This window comes from Dipodomys merriami, unplaced genomic scaffold (genome assembly GCF_024711535.1).
Source record: "Dipodomys merriami isolate MVZ:Mamm:240054 unplaced genomic scaffold, mDipMer1.0.p SCAF_106, whole genome shotgun sequence".
Lineage (NCBI taxonomy): Eukaryota > Metazoa > Chordata > Mammalia > Rodentia > Heteromyidae > Dipodomys > Dipodomys merriami.
This window is the reverse complement of record NW_027202338.1, coordinates 2,807,085-2,830,229: the sequence shown is the minus strand read 5'-3', so window position 1 is coordinate 2,830,229 and position 23,145 is coordinate 2,807,085. Positions and strand designations below refer to the sequence as shown.

The window sequence follows — 23,145 nt, the reverse complement described above, 5'->3', positions numbered from 1 at the left end:
CACTTCTGGCTTTTTGGTGGTTCATGGGAGATAAGAGTCTCAGGGACTTTCCTGCCTAGGCTGGCTTTGAACCATGATCCTAGGCCTTCTGAGTAGCTGGGATTACAGGTGTGAGCCAGATGCACCCCGTTGTGCCAGACTTTCTTACAAGATCCCCCATTGAGCCTGGTGTATGGTACAAAAATAGTTTATTACAAAAGATATCAAACCAAAATGCCTAATAATTTACATCGTCCTCCTTCCTCAGACCTGGGAGACGACAAGGGGAGCCCTTGCTCCCTGGTTTGTTTCCCCTGTTCTAGAAGGGGCTGTGATGGGCGCCAGACAGGTAGCAGGTGCCTGAGAATGAAGGGGTGAAGTCCTTGGGGCGGGGAGGATATGGGGTGATATCTGCACAGAAGATGGGGTTCAGGGTGGACATGACATGTGCACTGGTGCAAATCTTGTTCCCAAAGATGGGGGACAGAGTGAGATCTTCACAGTTTACAGAAGTGTTTGCCGCTTTGCGGGGGGGCGGGGGCTCCTCACAAGTCCGGATCTGCCCCCCCATCCCTCTCAGCTGCCTCCTGGGGCTGGTGAGGGGGGCACGGGCCGGCCAGGGCCTCGAAGGACCCCAGGGAAGGACAAGAAGGTAGGTGGAGATGGAGGAGGAAAGAAGAAGTTGTGGGGAGCCAGAGGGAATCCAGGGATGTCCTTGGGGGGAGACTGGGAGGGCGAGGAGGATGGCGATGCAGACGGGAGACCTGTGGAGGGAGAGAGAGGTGGGGAGGTTGAGGGCGGGCTGAGGCCACAATGGGGTTCGGGGGGAGCAGGCGGGCTCTCACCATTGGAGCTGAGGCGGCTGCTGCTCTCTGGGGAGGCGGTGACACTGCGCTCGGGGGATGGCTCCTGCTGGGACCCAGAGGCAGCCCGGGTGGCCTTCCCCCTGAGGATATCGATGACCTGGGGTAGATGGATGGGTCAGCGGACACGGCATGCAGGGGAGGGCCGCTTCTCAGCAGGTGAAGGTAGACAGGCATTTCTCTGTGTGTGTGTGTGTGTGTGTGTGTGTGTGTGTGTGTGTGTGTGTGTGTGTGTGTGTGTTGGCACTGGGGCTTGAACTCAGGGCCTTGTACTCTTTTTTTTTTTTTGCCAGTCGTGGACCTGAACTCAGGGCCTGGGTGCTGTCCCTCAGCTTTTCAGCTCAAGGCTAGCACTCTACCACTTGAGCCACAGCGCCACTTCCGGCTTTTTCTGTTTAGGTGGTGCTGAGGAATCGAACCCAGGGCCTCATGCATGAGAGGCAAGCGCTCTACCACTGAGCCACCTTCCCAGCCCAGGGCCTTGTACTCTTGCTTGGCTTTTCTAACTCCATGCTGGTACTCTAGCACTTGAGCTCTTCCTCTTTCTATTTTCTTTTTTTTGGTGCCAGTGCTGGGGCTTGAACTCAAGGCCCCATGTGCTGTTGCTGAGGGGTTTGGTTTTGCTCAGGGCTAGCTAATGCTCTACCACTTAAGCCACACCTCCACTTCTGGCTTATTTGGAGATAAGAGGCTCAGCGAGCATCGGGCAGGTGGCTCACACCTGTCATCTTAGTGACTCAGGAGGCTGAGATCTGAAGACCATGTTTTGAAGCCAGCCTGGGCAGAAAAGACCCTGTGAGACTCTTATCTCCAATGAACCACTCAAAAACTGGAAGTGGCGCTGCGGCTCAAGCGGTAGAGTGCTAGCCTTGAGCATAGAGAGGCTCAGAGACAGCGCCCAGGCCCTGAGTTCAAACCCCCCCTCCCCCAAAGTCTCATAGTCCTTCTTGCCCAGGCTGGCTTCCAACCATGATCCTCAGATCTCAGCTTCCCGAGTACCTGGGATGACAGGCATGACCCCCGGTGCCTGACTGTATTATACTATTTTCACCCGTGCATGTAATGTACTTGGATCATATTCACCTCCCCTACCCTCTCTTATCTTTCTTCCTGCCTCAGTTTCCCCATCTCTAGGTCTCACATCGCGCTTCCCCTTCCACTCCCCCCCCCCATGCTCTGTTGCTAGGTCACTGGTCAGCAGCCCGCAGACACCCCCCCTGCCCCCTGCCCCCGGGGCGCGCTGCCCAGGCCGGGCCCACCCCGCCCGTGTGCCGCGATCCGGACCCCCGGCGCCCCCCACCCCAGGCGCCCCGGCTCACCCGGCGGCTGCGCGCCACCATGAGCGGTGTGTCGTTGTGACAGTTCTTGAGGCCGCTGTCGGCTCCGCTGCGGACCAGCGTGCGCACCAGCGGCAGGAGCCCGCGGCCGGACGCCGAGTGCAGAGCCGAGCTGCCGGAGTACATCTGCGCATTCACGTTGGCGCCGTGCTGCGGGCGGGGTGGGGCCAGAGTGAGGGGCTTGGGAAGAGCTGTGGGGCTGGGGTCCGCATCACATCTGCCACTAGGCTTGGAGCAGGGCCAGATCAGGATTAGGATGTGTGTGTGTCTTAGAAAGACGGAAGCTATGTTGGGCCGAGTAATAGTACTCGTCTGTGATCCCAGCATTCGGGAGGCTGAGGCAGGAGGATCGCCAGTTTGAGGCCAGCCTCGAATGACTCGGCAAGATCCTTTCTCAAATAAAGGTACCAGAGCTGGCGGCTCAAACTTGTCATCCTAGCCACTCAGGAGGTTGAGATCGAAGTTCAAAGCCAGCCCCTATGAGCTAACCACCAAAAAACTGGAAGTGGAGGTGAGGCTCAAGCGGTAGAGCTAAGGAACAGAGCTCTGAGTTCAAGCTCCAGGACCGGCACACACACAGACACACACACACACAGGGACCAGAACTAGATAGGGTGGTTTGTGTAGGTAGGGAAGGGGTCAGAAGGGATCACGGGCCGGACGCTGGTGGCTCACACCTATAATCCTAGCAACTCAGGAGGCTGAGATCTGAGGATCGTGGTTGAAAGCCAGCCCGGGCAGAAGAGACCATGAGACTCCTATCTCCAATAAACCACCAGAAAACCAGAAGTGGCGCTGTAGCTCAAGTGGTAGAGCACTTGCCTTGAGCTGAAGAGCTGAGGGACAGCGCCCAGGCCCAGAGTTCAAGCCCCATGACCGACCAAAAAAAAAAAGAAGGAATCACGGATGGAGTCGGGGCAGAAGGCCAGCGCGGGGCCAGCGCGGGGCCATTGCGGGGCGGGGCGTGGCCTTGGAAGGGACGGAGGATGAACCGCAGGGGCTCCCGGCCAAGTTGGCAGCAGAGAGAGAATGAAATCGGACTCCTAGCATGAGACCAAGCTGGATGTGGAAGCAGGGCTGGGGGGAGGAGGGAGGAGAGGAAGAGGGGGGGTCCGGATGACAGCTGCGTGGGCGTCAGAGGGGGTTGGGGAGGAGCCAAGGGCCGGGGCCGCACCCACCTGCAGCAGCAGCTGCACCATGCTCAGGGTGTTGTTTTCCACCGCGTGGATGAGCGGGGAGCGGCCGCTCTTAATGTCCTGCGGCGGGAGGAGAGGTCTTGGAATCCACACTGAATGCAAAACTCCCCTGGGCATCCAGAGGCTGAATCCAGGGCGAATCCCATTGGCTACTCTAATCCCCGCCCCTCGAGGGCGTGTCTCCTTAGGACCGCGCCCTTTGCCACGCCCCATCACCACTACCCACAGTTCAGTCCAGCCTGGATTCCATTGGGCATTCCAAGCTCCACTCACTAGGCGTGCTTCCCTACGGGCCACGCCCCACTAGGATCTCATTGGATGCTCCAAGCTCCGCCCATCAAGGCGGTGCTCAACAGCCCCGCCTCTGGCCTGGATCCCATTGGATACTCCAAGCCCTGCCCACCGAGGCGAGCTTCCCCACCAACCCCGCCTCTGGCCACGCCCCACTATGATGACTTATCACAAGGCTGGGATCCCATTAGACAATCCAAGCCCCACCCACAGGCGCGCTGCTACGCCGACCACGCCCACCCGGCCCCGCCCCCACGCGCGGGCCACGCCCCCTCCCTGCTCACCACTGCATCAATGTCGGCCCCGCGCTCCAGCAAAAGCAGCACCGTCTCTGGGCAACCGGTGTTCACCGCCACGTGCAGGGCGGTGAGCCCTGGGGGAGGAGGAGCCGCGGTCAAGCCCGGTCCCGCGGTGTCAGGACCGCCCGCCCCACCCCAGGCCGCAAGTGCGGGACTCACCGTCGTAATTGCGGGCCTCCAGGTCCACCGTGCCCGGGGCCGCGCTGTCCAGCAGGGCCCGCAGGCAGGTGGGGCTGCGGTGCTCGCACGCTAGGTGGGCTGCCGTCTGGCCATGGCGATCCAGCGCCATGGGGCTGGCCCCGGCGGTCACCAGGAGCTGGACGACGGTGGGTAATGTGGTAATGACAGCCAAGTGGAGCGGCGTCTGCGGGAGGGTGATTGTGAGGGGCTGGTGTCCTGCACCCCAACCCTGCCTGGGGGCGTGGGGGGGGAAGAGAGGGGGGGAAGCCACTTCCTCACATTTAAGGACCAGGGCCCAAGCTGGGCGCTGGTGGCTCACCTAGCTACTCTGGAGGCTGAGACCTGGAGGATCCAGGCTCTTCTAAGTCAACCTGGTCAGGAAAGCCTTCGAGATGCTTGGAGGCATGGGCCAAACGGTAGAGCACCAGTGAGAGGGCAAGGCCATAGGGAAGCCAGAGTCTGTGGACTGTTTTTGTTTTTAAACTAGGGGAATGAGTCCTTGAACTCATGGCCTCCATCTTGGGCTTGGCTTTTTATGCTCAAAGCTGGACTTCTGCCGCTTGAGCCACAGCCTCTGTTTCTGAAGGCAGATTCTCGGGTACCACCCACTAGGCCCTCAAGTCCAGTTCCCTCCAGCCCACCTCACCTGGCGAAGGTGGTTGTAGACATCAAGCTCCTGGCCTCCATGCTGGAAAAGTCTGATCAGCCGGTGCACAGCTGGAAGATTCTCCTGGGCCACGGCGATGTGGAGAGGCCTGAAGGACAGGGCAGGGACCACCACAGATATTAGCGGTCCCCCCCCCACACACACCATGGTGGCAGAATTAACACTGATGAGCCCTGGGGTGCTTGGGAAGCCTACCTCTGCAGGCCTTTGCTCTGGTATAGCCACCTTTGCAGCCTTCTAGAACATTCCAATCTCCCCTTCCTCCTTACTACACCCTTCTCTGCCAGCTGGGGACAGAAAGAGCAGGTAAAAGGACCCTTTCACAGTGTGCCCCAGGGCCTTTGCACTGGCTGTCTCCTATGCTTAGGTCTCCTGATATAGTTGTAGCTGCACCAGGGCCAGGTTTGCCTCACTGCCCAGTCTCTGGTGGGCAGTTGATGTTCTGCCGGTGCTGAGTGGCCAAGCTCCCACCCCACAATCTCTGGGCCAAGCTCTTCTCCTATTGTAAATTGTGGGAGGGCAGGAGCCTCAAGCTCTCTGATAGCTGATTTAAGTCTATTCTCCAATTGAACTCATGCTATCTGCACAGAACTGGGATGTGGGGGTATCACTGCTCTGGAACAGGGAGTCTAGATTGAAGGACTTTTCTTTTTTTTCTTTTTTTTTTTTGGGTCCAGTCGTGGGGCTTGAACTCTGGGCCTGGGCACTGTCCTTCAGCTCTTCAGCTCAAGGCTAGGGCTCTATCACTTGAGCCACAGCGCCACTTCCGGCTTTTTGCTTATGTGGTGCTGAGGAATGGAACCCAGGGCCTCAGGCATGCAAGGCAAGCACTCTACCACTGAGCCACCTTCCCAGCCCCAGGACTTTTCTTTTTTCCTTAATTGGCAGTACTACGATTTGAATTTAATGCTTCACAAGTGCTAGGTGGGTGGCCTACCCCTAGAGCCATACCCATAATCCTTTCTGCTTTAGCTACTTGTAGATGGGGTGTCCCAATTTTTGCCTGGGCTAATCTGGACTGCGATCTTCCTACTTATGCCTTCAACAGCAGGGATGACGGGCAGGCTTCACCATCCTCAGCTCTTTTGTTGACATAGGATTATGCTCAAGTTGACCTCAAAGCCTGATCTTCCTCATCTGTAGCTCTGGACTAGCTTGGATTACACGTGGCAGCCACTGCATCTGGCCTTAAAGTAGACATTCTCCTAGCTTCTGGGGTCATGGGCTGTCAAATAAGCTGAGGGGAAGAGAGCTGATGGACCGATGGACCGATGAGAGCAGGAACTGATCAGCTCTCAGATGGCTCCAGCCTCCTGACTCAAGGCCAAAGGACACCCCAACTTCTATATTGTCTGGGGATGAGAGGGTGGAGGATGGGAGCGGGGAGGGAAGGCCAGCTGCCCAGACCTGCTTTCTTCTCCCTTGTAGACTGCTGACTGTTGGGAGCCAGACTCTCAGTGAGCCCTCACTTTCCAAGGTACCCCAATCTGGGGATGGGGTGTTAGAGAGGGGGGACAGAGCGCAGCACCCCAATGCCTTGCTAAGACTTTGACTCCTAACTATGTAATAGGAGCTAGCGTCCCAGCTGATTCTGAGGAGGGGTGGAGGGAAATCCTGGGGTGTCTCCCATGAGGGAGGGGCTTGGAGGGGACAAGATCCACTTGCAAACACCCCTACAGTGCCATCTAGGGCCAAATCACATGACTCGATGAGCCCCCCCCCTTTCCCTTCTCCCCTGGTGAAACACCGCAGCAGGCCACATGCCAGGACAGATTAAGCAGGTGACTCTCAAAGCCAACCCGATTTAAATAGAGAATGTTGGGGTGGGTCTGGCCCTGGGCCAGGGCGCCCCCCCCCCCCAGCCCCCACTACCTCCCCCTGAATCTCCCTGGATTCTAGCCTAGGTCCCTCCCCGGGCGGGGTTAAGCCAGGGCAGTGCAGTGAAGGATTTCAGAGAAACCCAGCCGGCGCAAGTTCCCATAAACGCGAGGGCTGCAGGGGTGGGGCGGGGCTGGAGGAAGTGGGGAGGGAGGGGAGGCCCAGCCCTGGACTTCCAGTAACAGCCGGCCGGGCGGGGCTGCGCTTCCTGCTCCCGGGGGAGGGAAGCTGGTCCCTTGGGGGATCTACCCTGACACCCCCACCTTACAACCCCAATTTCCACCTTCAAACTAGGATGGGTGTGTATGTGTGTGTGAAGAAAAAAGGGCTCAGAGTTCTCCACCCTGGGTGGGGTGGGTGGGAGGAGATGGACACCACCGCCCCCCACCCTCAACTGAGCCCCACAGTCTCTGGGTATCACTGTGTGAGATTTATGGTGTTTTGTGAGGCCCAGGTACTGAGTTCAAGGTTCTGCAAAGGAATGGAGCTGGCTTCTTCCCCTAAGGCTTTTGTGGAGCCAGGTCCTGCAGCTGGTCCCTTCTCCTGTTCCCCAGAATACGTACAGCACCCCAACTCAGAGTCATGGGCCTCATCTCTTGAAGACTTCAGTTTCTAATTCTCCTGTCCCTAATTTCTTTGGGATCAAGCTTCCTACACCTCCACATCTCCACAACCCTCTGTCTGTCTGTCTGTCTCTCTGTGTCTCTGTCTCTGTCTTTTCTCTGTCTGTCTCTCTGTCTCTTTCTCTCTCTTTTTTTTTTTTTTTTGTCAGTCGTGGGGCCTGAACTCTGGGCCTGGGCGCTGTCCCTCAGCTCTTCAGCTCAAGGCTAGTGCTCTACCACTTGAGCCACAGTGCCACTTCCGGCTTTTTTCTTTATGTGGTGCTGAGGAATCGAACCCAGGGCCTCAAGCATGCAAGGCAAGCACTCTACCACTGAGCCACCTTCCCAGCCCTGTCTCTCTCTCTCTTTTGTCCCTGGGTTTGAATTCAGGACCCAGCTGCTGTCCCTGAGCTTTTCTGCTCATGGCTGGCCCTCTACCACTTGAACCATAGCTCCACTTCTGGCTCATTTTGGCAGTTCCTTGGAGAGAAGAGTCTCATGGACTTTCCTGCCCTGACTGGCTTTGAACTACCATCCACAGATCTCAGCCTCCTGAGTAGCTGGGATTACAGGCGTGAACCACTGGCATGGCTCTGGCTCTCTTAATAAGGACTCTGAAGTGCAGCCTGTAGAACTTTGCTTTGTTTTGGGGAGTCAGACTTAGCAGCCCTCCCTGTGTGAAGCAGGGCTGGTGGCTGTCCTTTCCGGTAAAGTCTGGGCCCCAGTAGAAGGGGTTAAGGTTGGAGGGAGTTGGGGAGGGAGGGTGCTGGGGTGAGCAGCTGGCTGCGGTCAAGTTCCCCCAGAAGGGATTTCCCCGGCAGGCAGCTGAGACACAAGTGTTTGTGTTGGGGTGGGGGGAGGGAAGGGGGGGCGACAGGGAACAGAGCAAGAAGGCTGAGGGCCTGCACCCTGCTTCCAAGACAACTGACCAGTCCCTCCTGAGGCTGACCCGGAGCGACACCTGCTTCATAAGAGCCCAGTGGAGGCATCCAGAACTACAGCTCCGTGTGTGCGTGTGCGTGTGCGTGTGCGTGTGCGTGTGCGTGTGTGTGTGTGTGTGTGTGTGTGTGTGTGTGTGTGTGTGTGTATGTGCGCGCGCCTCAGTCCTGGGACTTGAACTCAGGGCCTGGATGCTGTTCCTTAGCGTTTTCTGCTCAAGGTTAGTGGATTTCTGATGGTTCACTGGAGATAAGGGTCTCAGGGACTTTCCTACCCTAGGCTGGCTTTGAATTTCAATCCTCAGATCTCAGCCTTCCAAACAGCCTGGATTACAGGCGTGTGCCACAGGTGCCTGACCCACCGGCAAGTTCAAGCTTTTAGACAACTACCTTTCTCCAACTGCTACCTGGGGCTCCTCTGTCTCAGTGCGCAATGTCAAGTATTGAGCACCGACTGCCTATGCTAGGCTCTGATCTGCTGAATTCGAATTATGAGAAGTGCTGGGATGGGGCCCAGTTTGTAAAATGGGAAATTGAGGCTTGGGGCCACAGGATGGTGAGCCCAATGGGTCTCTACGCCTTTCCCTGTGGTTTCGAGTCCCCAACTCAATTCCCATGAAAGGGCATTACAGACATCATTTCAGAGAGGTACACACCCTTAGAGTTCCTGTTTGCATAGAGAGGGAAACTGAGGCATGGTAGGGCAAGAAAGTGGCCAGCCAGGAGTCAAACCCATGTCCAATGAGTGACAATAATCTCCAAGGTGAAAGGCTCTGAGCACCAATTATGCACCAGGCACACAGCTAAACTGTCTCCTGTGCGGAGTTCTAGGTGAGCTCAGAGGCAGCGCCCAGGCTCTGAGTTCATGAGCTCAAGTCTCAAGACCAGTATCTGCGCATGCGTGCACGCACACACACACAAATCAATCAAGATGGTCGCTGTACCTCACGCTTGTAATCCTGGCTGCTCAGGAGGCTGACATCAGGATATCACACTTGGAAGTCAGGCCAGGAGAAAAATTAGTGAGACTCTTTAGTTCCATAATAGCTAGCAAAAAGCGAGGCTGGGGACATGACTCAGGCTGTAGAGCACCAGTGTGAGCGAGCACAGGGCTTTGAGTTCAAATCAGGAAACCAGCAACAAACAAACCCTATAAGGTGATCAAGGAATGTGTGCCTCCTATTTTTCTAAAACAAACAAACAAACATGGGGAGCCAGGGGTATAGCTTAAGAGATTAGAAGGCGTGAAGGCTTGGGTTCGAGAGTCAGGGGGGGAGAGGAGAGAGAGGGCAAGCAAGTACCACTGCCTCAAAAGCAGCTCCAGGAGATACATGTTCTTAGAAGCCCATTTCTCAGAGGAGGAAACTGAGGCTCAGGGGTGGGGACAGGACTGGCCGCTGGGCGGGTGGTAGAGATCTCGGCTTCCCTCCCCCCTTCCCCTGAGCATCACTCACGTATCTCCATCCTCATCTGCTCGGGTGGCCACAGCGATGTCAGCTGCCAGGGGGTGTTCCACAGGACACACCATTGGGTACAAGGGTGCAGGCAGGTTGAGCAGAGGAAAGGGGGACCCCAGAGTCGGGGTGGGATAAAGAGGCAATAATGGTCCTGAAGAAAGGAGGACAGAAAGGGGCTGAGTGAAGCCAGGTTCTGTCTGAGCCTTGGTTCCTACAGTGGGATCTCCCTTCCTCCCAGACCCACTTTCCACTATTACTATTATTATTATGCCCAAGACCGGGACTTGAACTCAGTACCTGCCACTTGAACTCAGTACCTGGCTCACGGAGGTGCTACCAATGGAGCCATGCCTCCAGCCCATCCTGAACTAGGTCCTTAAAGCCCCAAGACCAAGCCAAGTGCTCATCCCAGTCCATAGCCCTCCTCTGAGCCTCCCTGTCCCCCCAACTCTGATTCTGATCATTGTTCTCTGAAGGGACCCAGCGGAGGTCCCCAGGGGCCTGTTTACTCAGGCTTTGTGGGGGGGACACATAACTGAGGAATGAACTAGGTGCTGGGAGGGCATGGAATGAAGGCTCAGTGGGTTGGGGGAGAGAGAAAAGTCCCCCATCTTTCATTGGTCAGGTCAGGGAGAAGGCACCTTTGTCGATCTGCACACACCCATTGTGCAGATAGGAAAAGTAAGGCTCAGGTTCTAGCGAGGGCATAAGAAGAGGAGGCAGGGGCCGGCCTCCTGCTGGGCAGAGGCACAGGCCACTGAGGCAGTAAGAAACTAGGGGCACTAGGGACACTGCCTTGGGCAGTTCTCGGGTCACCCAGTCACCAGGATAAGCTGATCCTGAAAGGGAACCCCCCCACACCCATCTTTAAGTCATAAGGAGATAGTGGCCAGGCATAGTTGGCTCACACCTGTAATCCCAGCTACTTAGGGGGCTGAGAACAAGAGCCAGTAGTGGAGTTGTGGTTCAAGTGGTAGAGCACTAGCCTGGAGCACAAAAAGTGAGGGACAGCACTTAGGCCCTGAGTTCAAACCTCTGTACCAGGGGGAAAAATTTTTAAAAAAATTTAGGGCTGGGAATGTGGCTTAGTGGTAGAATGCTTGCTTAGCATGCATGAAGCCCTGGGTTCCATTCCTCAGTACCACATGCACAGAAAAAGCCAGAAGTGGTGCTGTGGCTCAAGTGGTAGAGTGTTAGCCTTGAGCAAAAAGAAGCTCAGGGACAGTGCCCGGGCCCTGAGTTCGAGCCCCAGGACTGGCAAAAGATAAGTAAATAAAAATAAAGAAGAGAGAATCTGGCTTTCTCTGGCTCCCCTTCCCGTCCATTTGGGTCCCAGTTATGTCCAGAGTCAGCCCTTGGGATCCTAAGGCCTCCCATTCAAAGACTGCTCAACGGGTCTTAAAAAAATTTTTTTTCATGCCAGTCCTGGGCCTGGACCTCAGGGCCTGCATGCTGTCCTTCAACTTTCAAGGCTAGCGCTTTACTGCTTGAGCCACAGCTCCACTTCCGGTTTTCACCTGGCTCATTGGACCTAAGACTCTTACAGACATTCTTGCCTGGGCTGGCTTTGAACTGTGATCCTCAGATCTCAGCCTCCTGAGTTACTGGGATGACAGGCGAGAGTGACAGGTGTCCAGCCCCTGGCTAGTCTTAATACTCTGGACTCCAGTCCCCCTAGCATCTCTGAACTCCTTGGGTCCCCAATGCCCCTGGGAACTCTGAACCTTGTGACCCCCAACAGGAAGTCCTGACCACTGGAGAACACGCACACCTGGGTGCTAGAACACTGGCTCTCCAGCCCCTTGCCGTGTCTAGGTCCTTGAAGCTGTGAGTTTCCAGATATTGGGGTGTGTAGAACCCCAAGTATATCTTCTCCTATGCCGACTCCTCCTGAGAGTTTGCTTCCTGGGACTTTTCACCTCTTAAGACCCCCAATATCTTAGGGAACCCCCATCTCTGATGGGGTAACTGCCTTCACATTATCCGGGTGCCAGGAACCCCAGTTTCTAACCCTATTCATCTGCTTCTCCTGAGCTTGTAATTCCGTGTTTCTGGATGCCAACTTCTGATTCTCCCCCCAAATTTCCCTTACGAGAGACCCCCCTGGGGCTCTATTCCCGGGATCCCCTCCACCCCCCAGTGCCTTGGGACCCAAGTCACTGCTCCCTGGCTCCCAGATCTTCTTGTTCCTGTGTCCCTGGAACCTCGACCTCCACTCTCCCCAGAGCCCCGTTTCTTTGCGCCCCGGGTTCTGTCTCTGGTCTCGGCAGGCAGTGGTTTCCAATCCCCCCACCCCATCCCCAGCCCACGGAGGGGGGGGCGGCACTCACCCGGGTAGTAAAGCGCCTCCGGCCTGGCCAGCCCGTGGGGGACCCCGGGGACCCCCAGCGCGTCGCAGCCTCCACGCAGGGGGTCGGCGGGGACCCCGGGGGCGGCGGTGCCTCGGGGGGCGGCGCGCTCCGGGGAGGGCGCGCGGTAGGGGCGCTTGCGGAGCGGCAGCGCGGCCCCGGGGGTCCTGGGGGTCCCGGGGGCCTTGGGGCGGGTGCGCAGGTCCACGGGCCCCTCGTCCATGGCCCCCGCGGGGCATCGGGGCATGGGGCGGCCCGACACGGCCGGCCGGAGCGCGGCCGGGGAGGCGGGATCGCGGGGCGCAGGGACTTCCCCCCCGCCGCCCGCGGAGCCGAAGGGACTTTTGTCGGCCGGGGCGGTGCCGCCCGCCTCCCCGCCCCCCGGGCCACCCCGCCGGCCCCAGGGGTTTCCTGGACCCGCGCCGCCCCGCCGCGCCCGCGGGGGCGGGGTCTGCGTCGCGGGCCATTCATTACCTGCGCGGCCTCCCCGGTGGCCAGGTTCGAATCTGCCTTCCTCCTTCCGGGCTGGGTGACCTTGAAGCGGACATCAGCCCTCTCGGAGCCGCTTCCTCCTTTCTGGGGGGGGGGGTACGGGGACAAACCCCAGCCTGGCTGGGACTGGCACGGGGCAGGCACGGGGCAGGAGCCCCGGCTCTCCTCCTCCCCTGGTCCGTCTCTGCCTCCTCCATAGGCCTCACTTGGGGGTGTAGGGGAGGGGGGAGTACGGGGTGCGCGCGCAGAAGCGCTGAATGAATGCAGGGGTGTCTCTGAGGCCAGCCAAGGCCCACCGGGCGCCAAGAGGTGCTGGAGGAGCCCCAGATGCAGAGGAGAGGCTGCGGTGCAGAGAGAGAGAGAAAGGGGAGAGGCTAGACAAGCAGTCGCTTGGGCGCCCCAGGCCAGGTCCTGCAGCTGGGGAGCAGGCTGACCCCCCTCTGCACCCCTATTTTCCCTCCCACCCCAGGGAGGGGCCGGTGAGCGGCGGACAGGCCGGGCGGGTTGGGCGCGTGAGTCAGAAACAGAGGCGTCCTCTTTCCAGACCACGCCCCCGAGAGACCACGCCCACCCGCGGCCACGCCCTCGCCGAGCCGCGGCCACGCCCCTCGCCTCTCCCCGCCCCGGGGTGGGGCCGGGTGGCGCGCGGGGCTTTCCCGGATTTCCCTGGGAGCCGGGCTGCCGCTGGGGTTACGTCCGGGTCACTGAGTCACAGGCTTTGAGGGGAGGGGTCGGGAGATGGGGGTGGTAGGAAAACGGAGATTGCACCCCAGAGATGCCCAGGGGACAGACCGGGTGTCCCTGGATCTCCTGTCTGAGGGTCCTTGTGTCGTCCCCCCCAGCCCCGCCCCATCCGTGGCAGGGCTGGCCCCGCCCCCTCGTTCCTGCCCTACCAGAGGCCCCGCCCAGACCACGCCCTTGACCACGCCCCTCGCCCCTTGGCCACGCCCCTCCGCGGCTCCCTGCCATCCGTCTGTGTCCTCTGGGCCGGGACCAGGGGTGCGGCCCGGTCCCCGGAAGGGACTTTGGCCCGCTGGGCCCCACCCAAGTGGATGGTTAACCAGAGATGCGGGCTGAGGGGGGGTGTGGGGGCCCCCTCCTCCTCCTGGCCCCCCTCACTCCCCCCTTAGGTGAGGCACGTGAGGGTTGCAGGCCCTGGGATCTCAGCCCCCCTCTCGTGAGACTCAGTTTACCCTGGAGAGTGGGCGGCCGGGCGCCCTCAGCGCACCCAGAGGCCTGCCCCAGCCCTGTCCCTTCCCTGGGGAGGGATCGGGGTCTGATGGGAGAAGGCAGTCGGAGGGTGGGGAGGGATGATGAGCGGGTCTAAGGGAGGAGGCAGGGGTCCGAGGGAGGGGATGGGAGGTCTGAAGGCCGAGGTGGGGGGGTCTGAGGGAGGAGGGAGAACTTGGATGGAGGAGGCCCACAGCTCTGAGGCTGAGGCAGTTGGGGAGCCCCCCCCTTCTGGGGGGGTAGAAGGGGAAGGAGGGGTGCCTGGGGACCAACACTGCTATGGGGAGTGGGGAGGGAAGGGAGGTCAGGAGTGAGCCCCGCCCTGCAGCTGTCTCTAATTTCCCAGAACGTTCTGCAGCTCAGGAAAGTCCCTGCTCCCACCGCAGCCTCCCTCCAATGTCGGGAACAGAGGATGTGGGACCAGGATGACCAGCCCCTCCTTCTCCCCGGCCCTGGAGAACGAGGGTCTCCCCTCTCTGGCCCTTGAGCCTCCCACCGGCAAGGGACAGCCCCTGGATGAGTCCCAGAAACTCAGAGAAAGCCTGGAAGTCCTGCTTGCTGTCTAACCACTTTCCTTTGCACAGCCGGCCTTTGTATCTGTTCCCATTTTTTTCTCCTTCTGTTTCTTCTCAAGTACTCTTGGGGAGTTGGGGGGGGGTGTTGTGTGGGGAGAAAGCCCACATTTTACCTGTTCAAGGTGCCCAGAGGGAAATCAAGTCTAGCTCAAAAGGACTGAGGACCAAGGACAGGTTTTCATTTTCTTTGATTCTCTCTCTGGGCCTCGATTTCCCCTACTAGCAGAGAAGATGAAGTTGGTCCAATCCCAAGTTCCTTGCTGTCTCGATTCCTGGGCCTCGTAAGGTTTTGCTTTCCACTGTGGCCTGAGTGCGAATCCTGCCTCCTGCCCTTCAGCTCTGAGTGAACATGACAGAGCTTTGGTTTCACCTGGGGAGAGGCGAAATGAGAAAAAGCTCCACGCCGTCCTCAGAGCCTGGAGTGTGGAAATTGCCGGAATCAGCTCAACTGCCAGGAGTCACCAAATATGACAGAATACCCCCCCCCAATCCAGGTTTTCAATTAGTGTAGACCCCATTTCATCGGGAAAGGACTTCAATCCACAGTATTTAAGGACATGCCAAGTTTCGAGTCCTCGTTCTTCAGTGTATGCTGAGTGACCTTCCGCTGAGTGGCTTTCCCTCTCTGGGCCTTTTCTCTGGCTCCCCCCTTTTGTTGTTGTTGTTGATTTGTTTCTGAAGTCAGGGTCTCACTATGTAGCACAGGCTGGTCTCTAACCTGTGATCCTCCTGCCTCAGCCTCCTGAGGGCAGGAGTTACAGGAATGTACCATCAAGCCTGGCTCCAACCATTGGTAGCAGGTCTTACTTCAAATGGCGGAGGAAGTAGAGAGAAGTGTGTGGAAGGAATGAATGGATGAATGAATGATGTCCATTCTCCACACTGTTGCTTTAACCCTTACCCCAGCCCTCAGGCCGGGACCTCCTGGGTTTTTTTCTTTTCCCTCCCTTCCTCCCTTCCCCCTTTCTCTCTCTCTGTCTTCCTTCCTTCCTTTTTTTTTGGCAGTATGGGGATTTGAACTCAGGGCTTTACGCTTGCTAGGCAGGCGCTCTACCACTTGAGCCACAACCCCAGGCCTTTTGTTATATTTCAGATAGAGTCTCAAAGGCCAGTTAAGTGGACCTGGACTGTGATCCTCCTATTTAAGGCCTCACAGGTAGCTGGGATGGTAGGTGTGAGCCACCTCACTAAGCCTACGAATTGAGATGAGGTCAGGACTCTGTGCCCCCAGCAGCCTGGCCATTAATCCCAGTGGCTGTGGACCAGCATCTCTGTGTGTACCCCGTACATTCCTTCGAAAGAGGGAGTCATGTGTTTAGCCTCCAGGAACGGGGAGGGTGAGGTGGTAGAGAGACACCCTCCATGCAGCAGGAAGAGAGAGAGTTAGACTTCAATAGCTCCCGAGACACACCTGGGACCAACGGGGTCAGGGAAACTGAGTCTCCAGCCTGGACCTCACCGGGCTGGTCCTCTTACCTTGGACAGAAGCTCTGTTCCCTGGGTGGGGCCACCCTGCCCTCCAGGGGAGAACACAGGCCTGCTTCCAGGATGGTGGATCACTCATCCCAGCCCCTCTCGCCCTGGGGGTTGGGCAGCTGCCAGAGCCCCTGGCACTGGACCAAATCAGCCCATTTAGGGCCCAGGCCAAGGCTTCGTCTTCCCCTTTCTCCCCTGGGGACTGCTGGGTCTGCACGCAGGCGCTGAGTCAGGATTTTACCATCCCACTGCTCATCAACCCCTTCTTGATTGCCTTCCCTGTGGGGACGGGGTGGGGGGAGGCGGGGCTGGAGGCTGCCCTGAGGGGCTGTGAAGGTTGGGGTTAGGATAGAAGGCCACAGGACTCCTCCTGAGACTATGAGAGAAAGCTGGGCCATGGGCCCTGAGGTCCCCTTTGGAAACAGGATGCTCAGATGGTTTGGGTTCAGCCGGGCGTCATTGTGCATGCCTATAGTCTCAGCACTCAGGAAGGTGGCAGCATCTAGAGTTCAGAGATGGTTTAGGTTTTATAACAAGTTCACAACCAGCCCGGGCTGCGTGGTGAGACCCTATCTCCAAAAAGGAAATAAACCAGGCATTATTGGCTCACGCCTGTCATCCTAGCTACTCAGGAGGCTGAGATCTGAGGAGTGTGGTTCAAAGCCAGCCCAGGCAGGAAAGTCCATGAGACTCTTATCTCTAATTAACCACCAGAAAACCGGAAGTGGCGCTGTGGCTCAAGTGGTAGAGTGCTACCCATGAGAAAGGAGCTCAGGGACAGTGCCCAGGCCTCAGAACCAGAGAGAGAAAGAGAAAGGCTGGCCAGGTGGGGACAGGAGGGTCTGACGGGGGCCCCCCCTTCTCTCCAGTGCCGCTTCACCCCATCTTTTGTTCCCCTTCAGTTCCACAGAAGCGTGGTGGAGCTGCTCTGAGGACTTCTCTGCCTCCTGCTCCTCTGATCTCCCTGGGCCTCAGTTTCCCCCTACGTCACAGCCTGACGGGAAGACAAGAAAGATGATAGCTAGGAAAGCGGGGTGAGTCGGTCACGAGACCCCCAGGGCACAGCTGCCCGGCCCAGCAAAGCCTCTGGTGTCATCCGCTCTTCCCTGTCGCCATGACCCTCCCCCAGGGCCCAGCCCCCCTCCCCCAGACTATGTAGGAGATGAGAGGGGGCCCTTCCAGGCCAGGCCAGGCCAGGGCAGGGCGAGGTTGAGTCTGGAAAGCCCCGAGGAACCTGGCACGCTCTCCCGTCTGCCCCGGACACTCAGTCACCAGCTGAGGGGGGAAGGGGGGCGGGTATCGCTGCACCATGCTGGCCTACTGGGGCCCTGGGGGTCATGGCCACAGAAGTCCTGGGCCCCAAACGTGGAATTCCTGGTCTCCTAGAAGTTCCTTCCCTCTCAGATCCATCACAGAATGAGGAGGGAGAGGCCTAGGATACATTCGTTCAGTCCTCAGATGTCAAGAAGAACAGACAAGGAAGATTCTGAGCCGGGCATGGTAGTACACACCTGTAATCCCAGTGCCAGGGAGGCTGAGGCCGGAGGATTGCTAGTTTGAGGCCAGCTGAGGCTCTAGAATAAGACTGGCTCAAGCCTGTCATCCTAGCTACTCAGGAGGCTGAGATCTGAGGATCACGTTTCAAAACCAGCCCGGACAGGAAAGCCGGTGAGACTCTTATCTTCAGAAAACCAGAGGTGGTGCTGTGGCTCAAGTGGTAGAGCGCTCGCCTTGAGCTAAAGAGCTGAGGGACAGCACCCAAGCCCAGAGTTCAAGCCCCATGACTGACAAAAAAGAAAGAATTTTTTTTTGAGGGAGGGAAGAGGTTATGGGTCCTGAAGAGGAGGCCCAGGAGAACAGAAGGCCTCCGCCCTCAGACTAGGAGACCCCTGAGTGAAGGCTATGTCCCCCCCCACCGCCCTGGTCCTGGGGCCTGAACTCTGGGCCTGGGCGCTGTCCCTCAGCTCTTCAGCTCAAGGCTAGCCCTCTACCACTTGAGCCACAGCGCCACTTCCGGCTTTTTTCTTTTTGCTTATGTGGTGCTGAGGAATCGAACCCAGGGCCTCAGGCATGCAAGACAAGCGCTCTACCACTGAGCCACCTTCCCAGCCCATGGAGGCCATGTTTGCCCAGCAGTTTCAAGAATTCCTTGTGGGTCTGAATTGCATTTTGCCGCCTCTGTCGGGATCAGGACGTCTCTGAGAACGAGGGAGCCTTCTCCCCAGATGCCATAGGACATGCCTCCGCCGTCAGACTTGCATCTTCACCAGCATGAGGAAGTCTCCCCTCTCAGACTAGCAGTTCACTGAAGAGGGGGTAGCATGGGAAAAAACCATCAGGCTAGACTGCCACCAGCGTGCTATACCAGGCGCTCTGGGAGTCTCCTGAGTCTGCCTCCTTCATCAGACTGGAACTGGAATCCTCCATTTGACTAGAACCTTCCTTCCTTCCTTCCTTCCTTCCTTCCTTCCTTCCTTCCTTCCTTCCTTCCTTCCTTCCTTCCTCCCTCCCCCTCTCTATTTGATGGTGCTAGGATTTGAACTCGAGGCCTTCCATTTGCTAGGCAGGAGGCTGAGCTCTGAGGATCAGGGTTCGAGGCCAGCTCAGGGCAGGAAAGTCTAGGAGACTCTTATCTCCCATGAGCCAGCAAAAACTTGGAAGTGGAACTGTGGGTGAAATGGCAGAGGGTTAGCCTTGAGTGAAAAAGCTCAGGGATAGCACCAGGCCCTGCGTTCCAGCCCCAGGACTGGACACACACACACACACACACACACACACACACACACACACACACACACACACACACACTAATACAACAAGAAATGGAGACCGATCGTAAGCAGGGGGCAGAGCCAAGGGCTGGAGAGACAGCAGGTGGCCATTCCCAGAGGCCTGGGTGACAACCTTCCAGCTGGAGAAACTGAGGCTCGAGGACACAGGGAGATTCCAGGGCCAAGGTTTGGGCCCAGAGGAGGGGAGGAGAGGGGAGAAGAGAAGGAACATGGAGGCTCGTGGGGGGGAGGGCTGGGCCTCTGGGGATTCCCCTGTCTTGGGTTGGGCCCAACTCCCCCCCCAACCCCCCCTCCATATCCGCTGGGAGCCCCAAGCTGAGCTCCGGACTTTAACCCCTGTCGCCGCCACGGCGCCAAGGAGGGCAGACAAGGGCCATGGGGCAGAATTCCCCTGGTCCCTGTGCCAGGGGAGTTACCCAGGGTGTGAGGCTGGGGCGGGGACAGGTATGTGGAAGAAGCCAAGGTAGAGGGAGGGCGCATTGGCAGCCCTGCTGAGCACTGAGGCTTTGCTTGCCCAGGCCTCAGTTTCCCTCTCTGGGATGGAAGCAAGGAGGAAGAAGGTTTTGCAGGGGGGATGAGGGGTGGGGAGGGCGTTTCTCTTCTGGTCTGATGGGGGAGATGTGGTTTCTTCCAATCTGATAGGGGAATTGAGAAGCTCCATCTAGTCTCTGTGTGTGTGTGTGTGTGTGTGTGTGTGTGTGTGTGTGTGTGTGTGTGTGTGTGCGTGTGCATGCGTGCACACGTGTGTGCCAATTCTGGGCACTGTCCCTGACCTTCATGATTAGCGCTCTACCACTTCTGGTTTTCTGCTGGTTCATTGGAGATAAGAGTCTCACGGACTTTCCTGCCTGGGCTGGCTTGGAACCACGATCCTCAGATCTCAGCCTCCTGAGTAGCTAGGATTACAGGTGTGAGCCATGGTGCCTGGCTCTCTAACCTGTTGCTCAGCCAGCTCTTGCAAGCAGCAGTCTTGGGGGTCACCTACCTGGGGGCCAGGACCCAAGGCCAACGTGGGTCAGCCTGCCCCCCACCCCAGGCTCGATTCTGCCTGCTCTTGGTCTTAGCCAGGCCTTGGTAGGCTGTTGGCTCACCAGCGCCACCTAATGGCCATGGGGGAACTGTGGAGCACAGGACCCCGCAAGGCCATGAAGGGAGGCTGGTGTTCCCTGGGACCCCCAGGCAGAGGCCTGGTGCCCTCCTGCCTGCCGGGGACACCGGGGTGTCTTAGTTTGTTGTCCATGGGGCTTGAACTCTGGGCCTGGGCGCTGTCCTTCAGCTCTTCAGCTCAAGGTGAGCGCTTTACCACAAGAACCACTGTGCCACTTCCGGTTTTCTGAGTGGTTTATTGGGGATAAGAGTCGGATGGACTTTCCTGCCTGGGCTGGCTTTGAACCACGATCCTCAGATCTCAGCCTCCTGAGTAGCTAGGATGACAGGCATGAGCCACCAGCGCCCGGCTGGGGAGTCTTTTCTAAAGGTCAGTTCTACCCCTGTTCTCTCCAGTGCTCCCCATATTTCCATGGCTCCCCAGTGCTCTGGGAGGCAGACAGGAGGCGGGCCCTGGGGAACTGAGTGCCGCTCTTCGCACAGGCTGTTCCCTGTGCCGGAACACCCTTCCAGCCTCTTCCCTGGCACCTGGCTCCGGCCTCCTCCTGAGGTCCTCCTGCAAAGATCTCCTTCTTCAACACCTTCTGTGGAGCCCCAGGTCTGAGAGGGGGGGTCACACACCCTAGTGGGACTAGGGTAGGCCCCGACACCCTAATGTTTGTTTCTGGGTTTCCTAACAGGAGAGATGTGATCGGCTTGGACAGCCTCAGTGTCCTGTTAATCAGAGGCCTTGGCACACACAGGGAGTGTTTCTCAGAAGAGCTGTCCCCTCCTCCAGGAAGTCCTCTGGGATTTCTCTGTGGGCGCCCCCCCCCCCCAAGCCTCTGAGCTCCACCTGCATCTGGGCTGGGACCATGCAGAGGGCCAGGCTCCATTCTCTCCATCTTCCTTCCCCCCTCTGAGCCAATCTTGGGAGACCTGGGTTCGAGTCCCACCGGTGAAGAATCTCAAGTGAACATAAAGTCTCTCCCAGAACCCCATTTTCTCCCGTGAAACCGGTGGAGCCTCCAGAGCCACTGAGGAAGCGGGGGACACCGGGAGCTTCTCATGTCCCGAGTTGACCCCGTGGTGGGGTGACCCACTTCCCCTTTCGGGGTTTTGTCTGGCTGGATGAAGGGCCTCAAGGAGCCCCATCCTGCTGGGATGGGGAAGGAGGAAGAGGCCACTGGGGGTTCAGGGCTTCCCGGGCAGGAAGAGGGGTCTGCGGGCTGAGGGAAAACCCTACAACGGCTGGTGGTGTGTGTGTTGGGGGGGACAGGAGGCTGGGGAGGGGAGGCTGGCTCTGCTGGTGCCCTCAGGGTGGCCTTGAAGCTTGGAGACACCCCCCCCATGTCTGACCCCTTCCCCTCTCCCCTTCTTCACCCTCCTCCCTCTTCCTCCTCCACCTTCTGGCCTTTTCATATTGGACCCACATTCCAGTGCAGTACGAAAACAGGGCAGGCTTCCTTCCTGGGCAGGGCTCCAGCCAGGGATGGGCTATCTTCGGAAGGTCTCAGGGCCACTCCTGCCCTGCCCTCCCCTCCCTGCTGCAGTTACTTGGGGGAAAGGGGAGGGGTGAGGCAGAGGGAGGCAGAAGGGTCCTAGAGGCTGAGTCCTGCTCTCCTCCTGGGTTAGTGCTCCAAGCATGAAGCTGATGGAGCCATGAGCGGCTTCCCTGGACAGAGGAGCCCAGGGTCAGTCCTCAGCTGGAAACCTGCTGTGTGTCTCCGCCTGGTGTCTTGCCATCTCTGGGCTAAATCCTGACTAGGTACAAGTTTATATACAAGTCGTTGTTCTCCTCCTCCTCCCAGAGCTCTCCCTGTTTGGCAGGGATGGAAACTGAGGCAGGGAGAGCTGAAAAATGTGGCTCCAGCTCCTGCAATTCCGCAGGCTGCCGAGAGGGGGCGCTGGTCGGGTATGTGGCCTCAGGGCTCTTCCTGGGGAATCTCTGGGACTCAGGGCCTTTGCCCAGCCTGACTACAACAGAGGCAATCACAGCACCTCTCTCCTTGGATGGTGGAAAAGCTCCAGCCAGTGATATGCCTGTGAAAACCTGGCTGGTGTGTAGGCAGCTCTGTCCTGAGTGGAGGATGAAGGATCCAGTGGCACCCCCAGAGAGACAGGCTCCTGGGGACACCTGATGCCCCCCTCCCTGAAGATAAGATACTTGTCTTGACCTAGAAACCTGAGTGGCCTCTTGTCTCTCCTCCCACTGCCCCTCCTGCTGGCCTGGTTCCTGTACCCAGGTCGCATGCAGCCCTCCAGGCTCTGCAGTTCTACCCTGAGTATGGCTGTCACCCGGGGGGGGGGTGGACGGGACAGGGAACAAAAGCCTTTCTCTTTTTATTTTTTCTGTCCAGTTGGGAGGTCAGTGGCCCATAGCCCAACCTGCCAGCTACCCACTGAGGGATGCATTCTCCATGACCATCATTAAAACCAGAGCCCAAGGGAAAGACTACATTTCCCAGAGTCCCTTGCGGCCAGAGCAGACATGTAACCAAAATGGCCAATCAGATTTAAGTAGGCACACACACACACACACACACACACACACACACACACACACACACACACACACACACACACACACACACACACACACACACACACACACACACACACACACACACACACACACACACACACACACACACACACACACACACACACACACACACACAGAGGCATACCAGCTATCTACTGTCTTAGGGACCCTTTTTTAGACCTGGGGTTTGCACTCGGGGCCTAGGTGCTGTCCCTCAGTTTGTGTGTTTGTTTTTCCTTAAGGCTGGCGCTCTACCACTTGAGCCACAGTTCCACTTCCAGCTTTTTGATGGTTCATTGAGGATAAGAATCTTGTGGACTTTCCCACTTTGGGCTGGCTTTGAACTGTGATCCTCAGATCCCAGCTTCATAGCTGGGATTACAGGCGTGAGGTACTATTTCCCATGTCTCTTACTAGCCAGAGAAGAAATTCTACCCCATCTCCCTGCGCATTACTGAGTCTCGGGACCTGGGGTGGGTGAGGAGTGGTGTGGCTGGAGGTGTACACAGTGGGGACCCCAAAACAATGCAGCAAAGGACCATCGTAACTAGGTGTGGGCCAGAAGGTGCTGGAACCTTCCAGAGCCCAGTGATGGAGTGAGGTGTAGCGTGGGGCTCCTGGGGCCCCCTTTTCCCATTACCTGGCTCTGATTAAAGGGTCTTGTCCTCCCCCACCCCCAACCCGGGATATAACCTGGGGAGCCATAGGGAGGCCTGGGAACCGCCATGCAGCGGTGGAGCCTGGGGTACTGAGTTCTGGGCCACGGTGGGCATGCGTGGGCCCAGAAGGTTGTCAGATCCGGAGCGGGACAGGAAAGAGACGGTACGTGAACCAGCTGCGTGAACCAGGACGTTTATGGCCAGCGAGGCTCTCTGACAGCTCGGGGTGGGGGAGGGGGGCGCTGCGGGCTCTAG

General features: G+C 58.1%; 1 protein-coding gene across 1 annotated transcript; it reads right to left on the bottom strand.

Moving 5' to 3' along the window:
* Positions 1–171: 171 nt before the first annotated feature.
* Positions 172–12,363, bottom strand: LOC138813813 (B-cell lymphoma 3 protein). The gene is made up of 9 exons (XM_070002285.1): positions 12,018–12,363; positions 9,685–9,838; positions 4,792–4,900; positions 4,125–4,329; positions 3,951–4,039; positions 3,358–3,435; positions 2,162–2,329; positions 825–942; positions 172–743 (listed from the first exon to the last, which is right to left on the bottom strand). The coding sequence occupies exons 1-9, from the start codon at positions 12,280–12,282 to the stop codon at positions 556–558; spliced, it is 1,374 nt and encodes a 457-aa protein (XP_069858386.1). The 5' UTR covers positions 12,283–12,363; the 3' UTR covers positions 172–555.
* Positions 12,364–23,145: the final 10,782 nt, after the last annotated feature.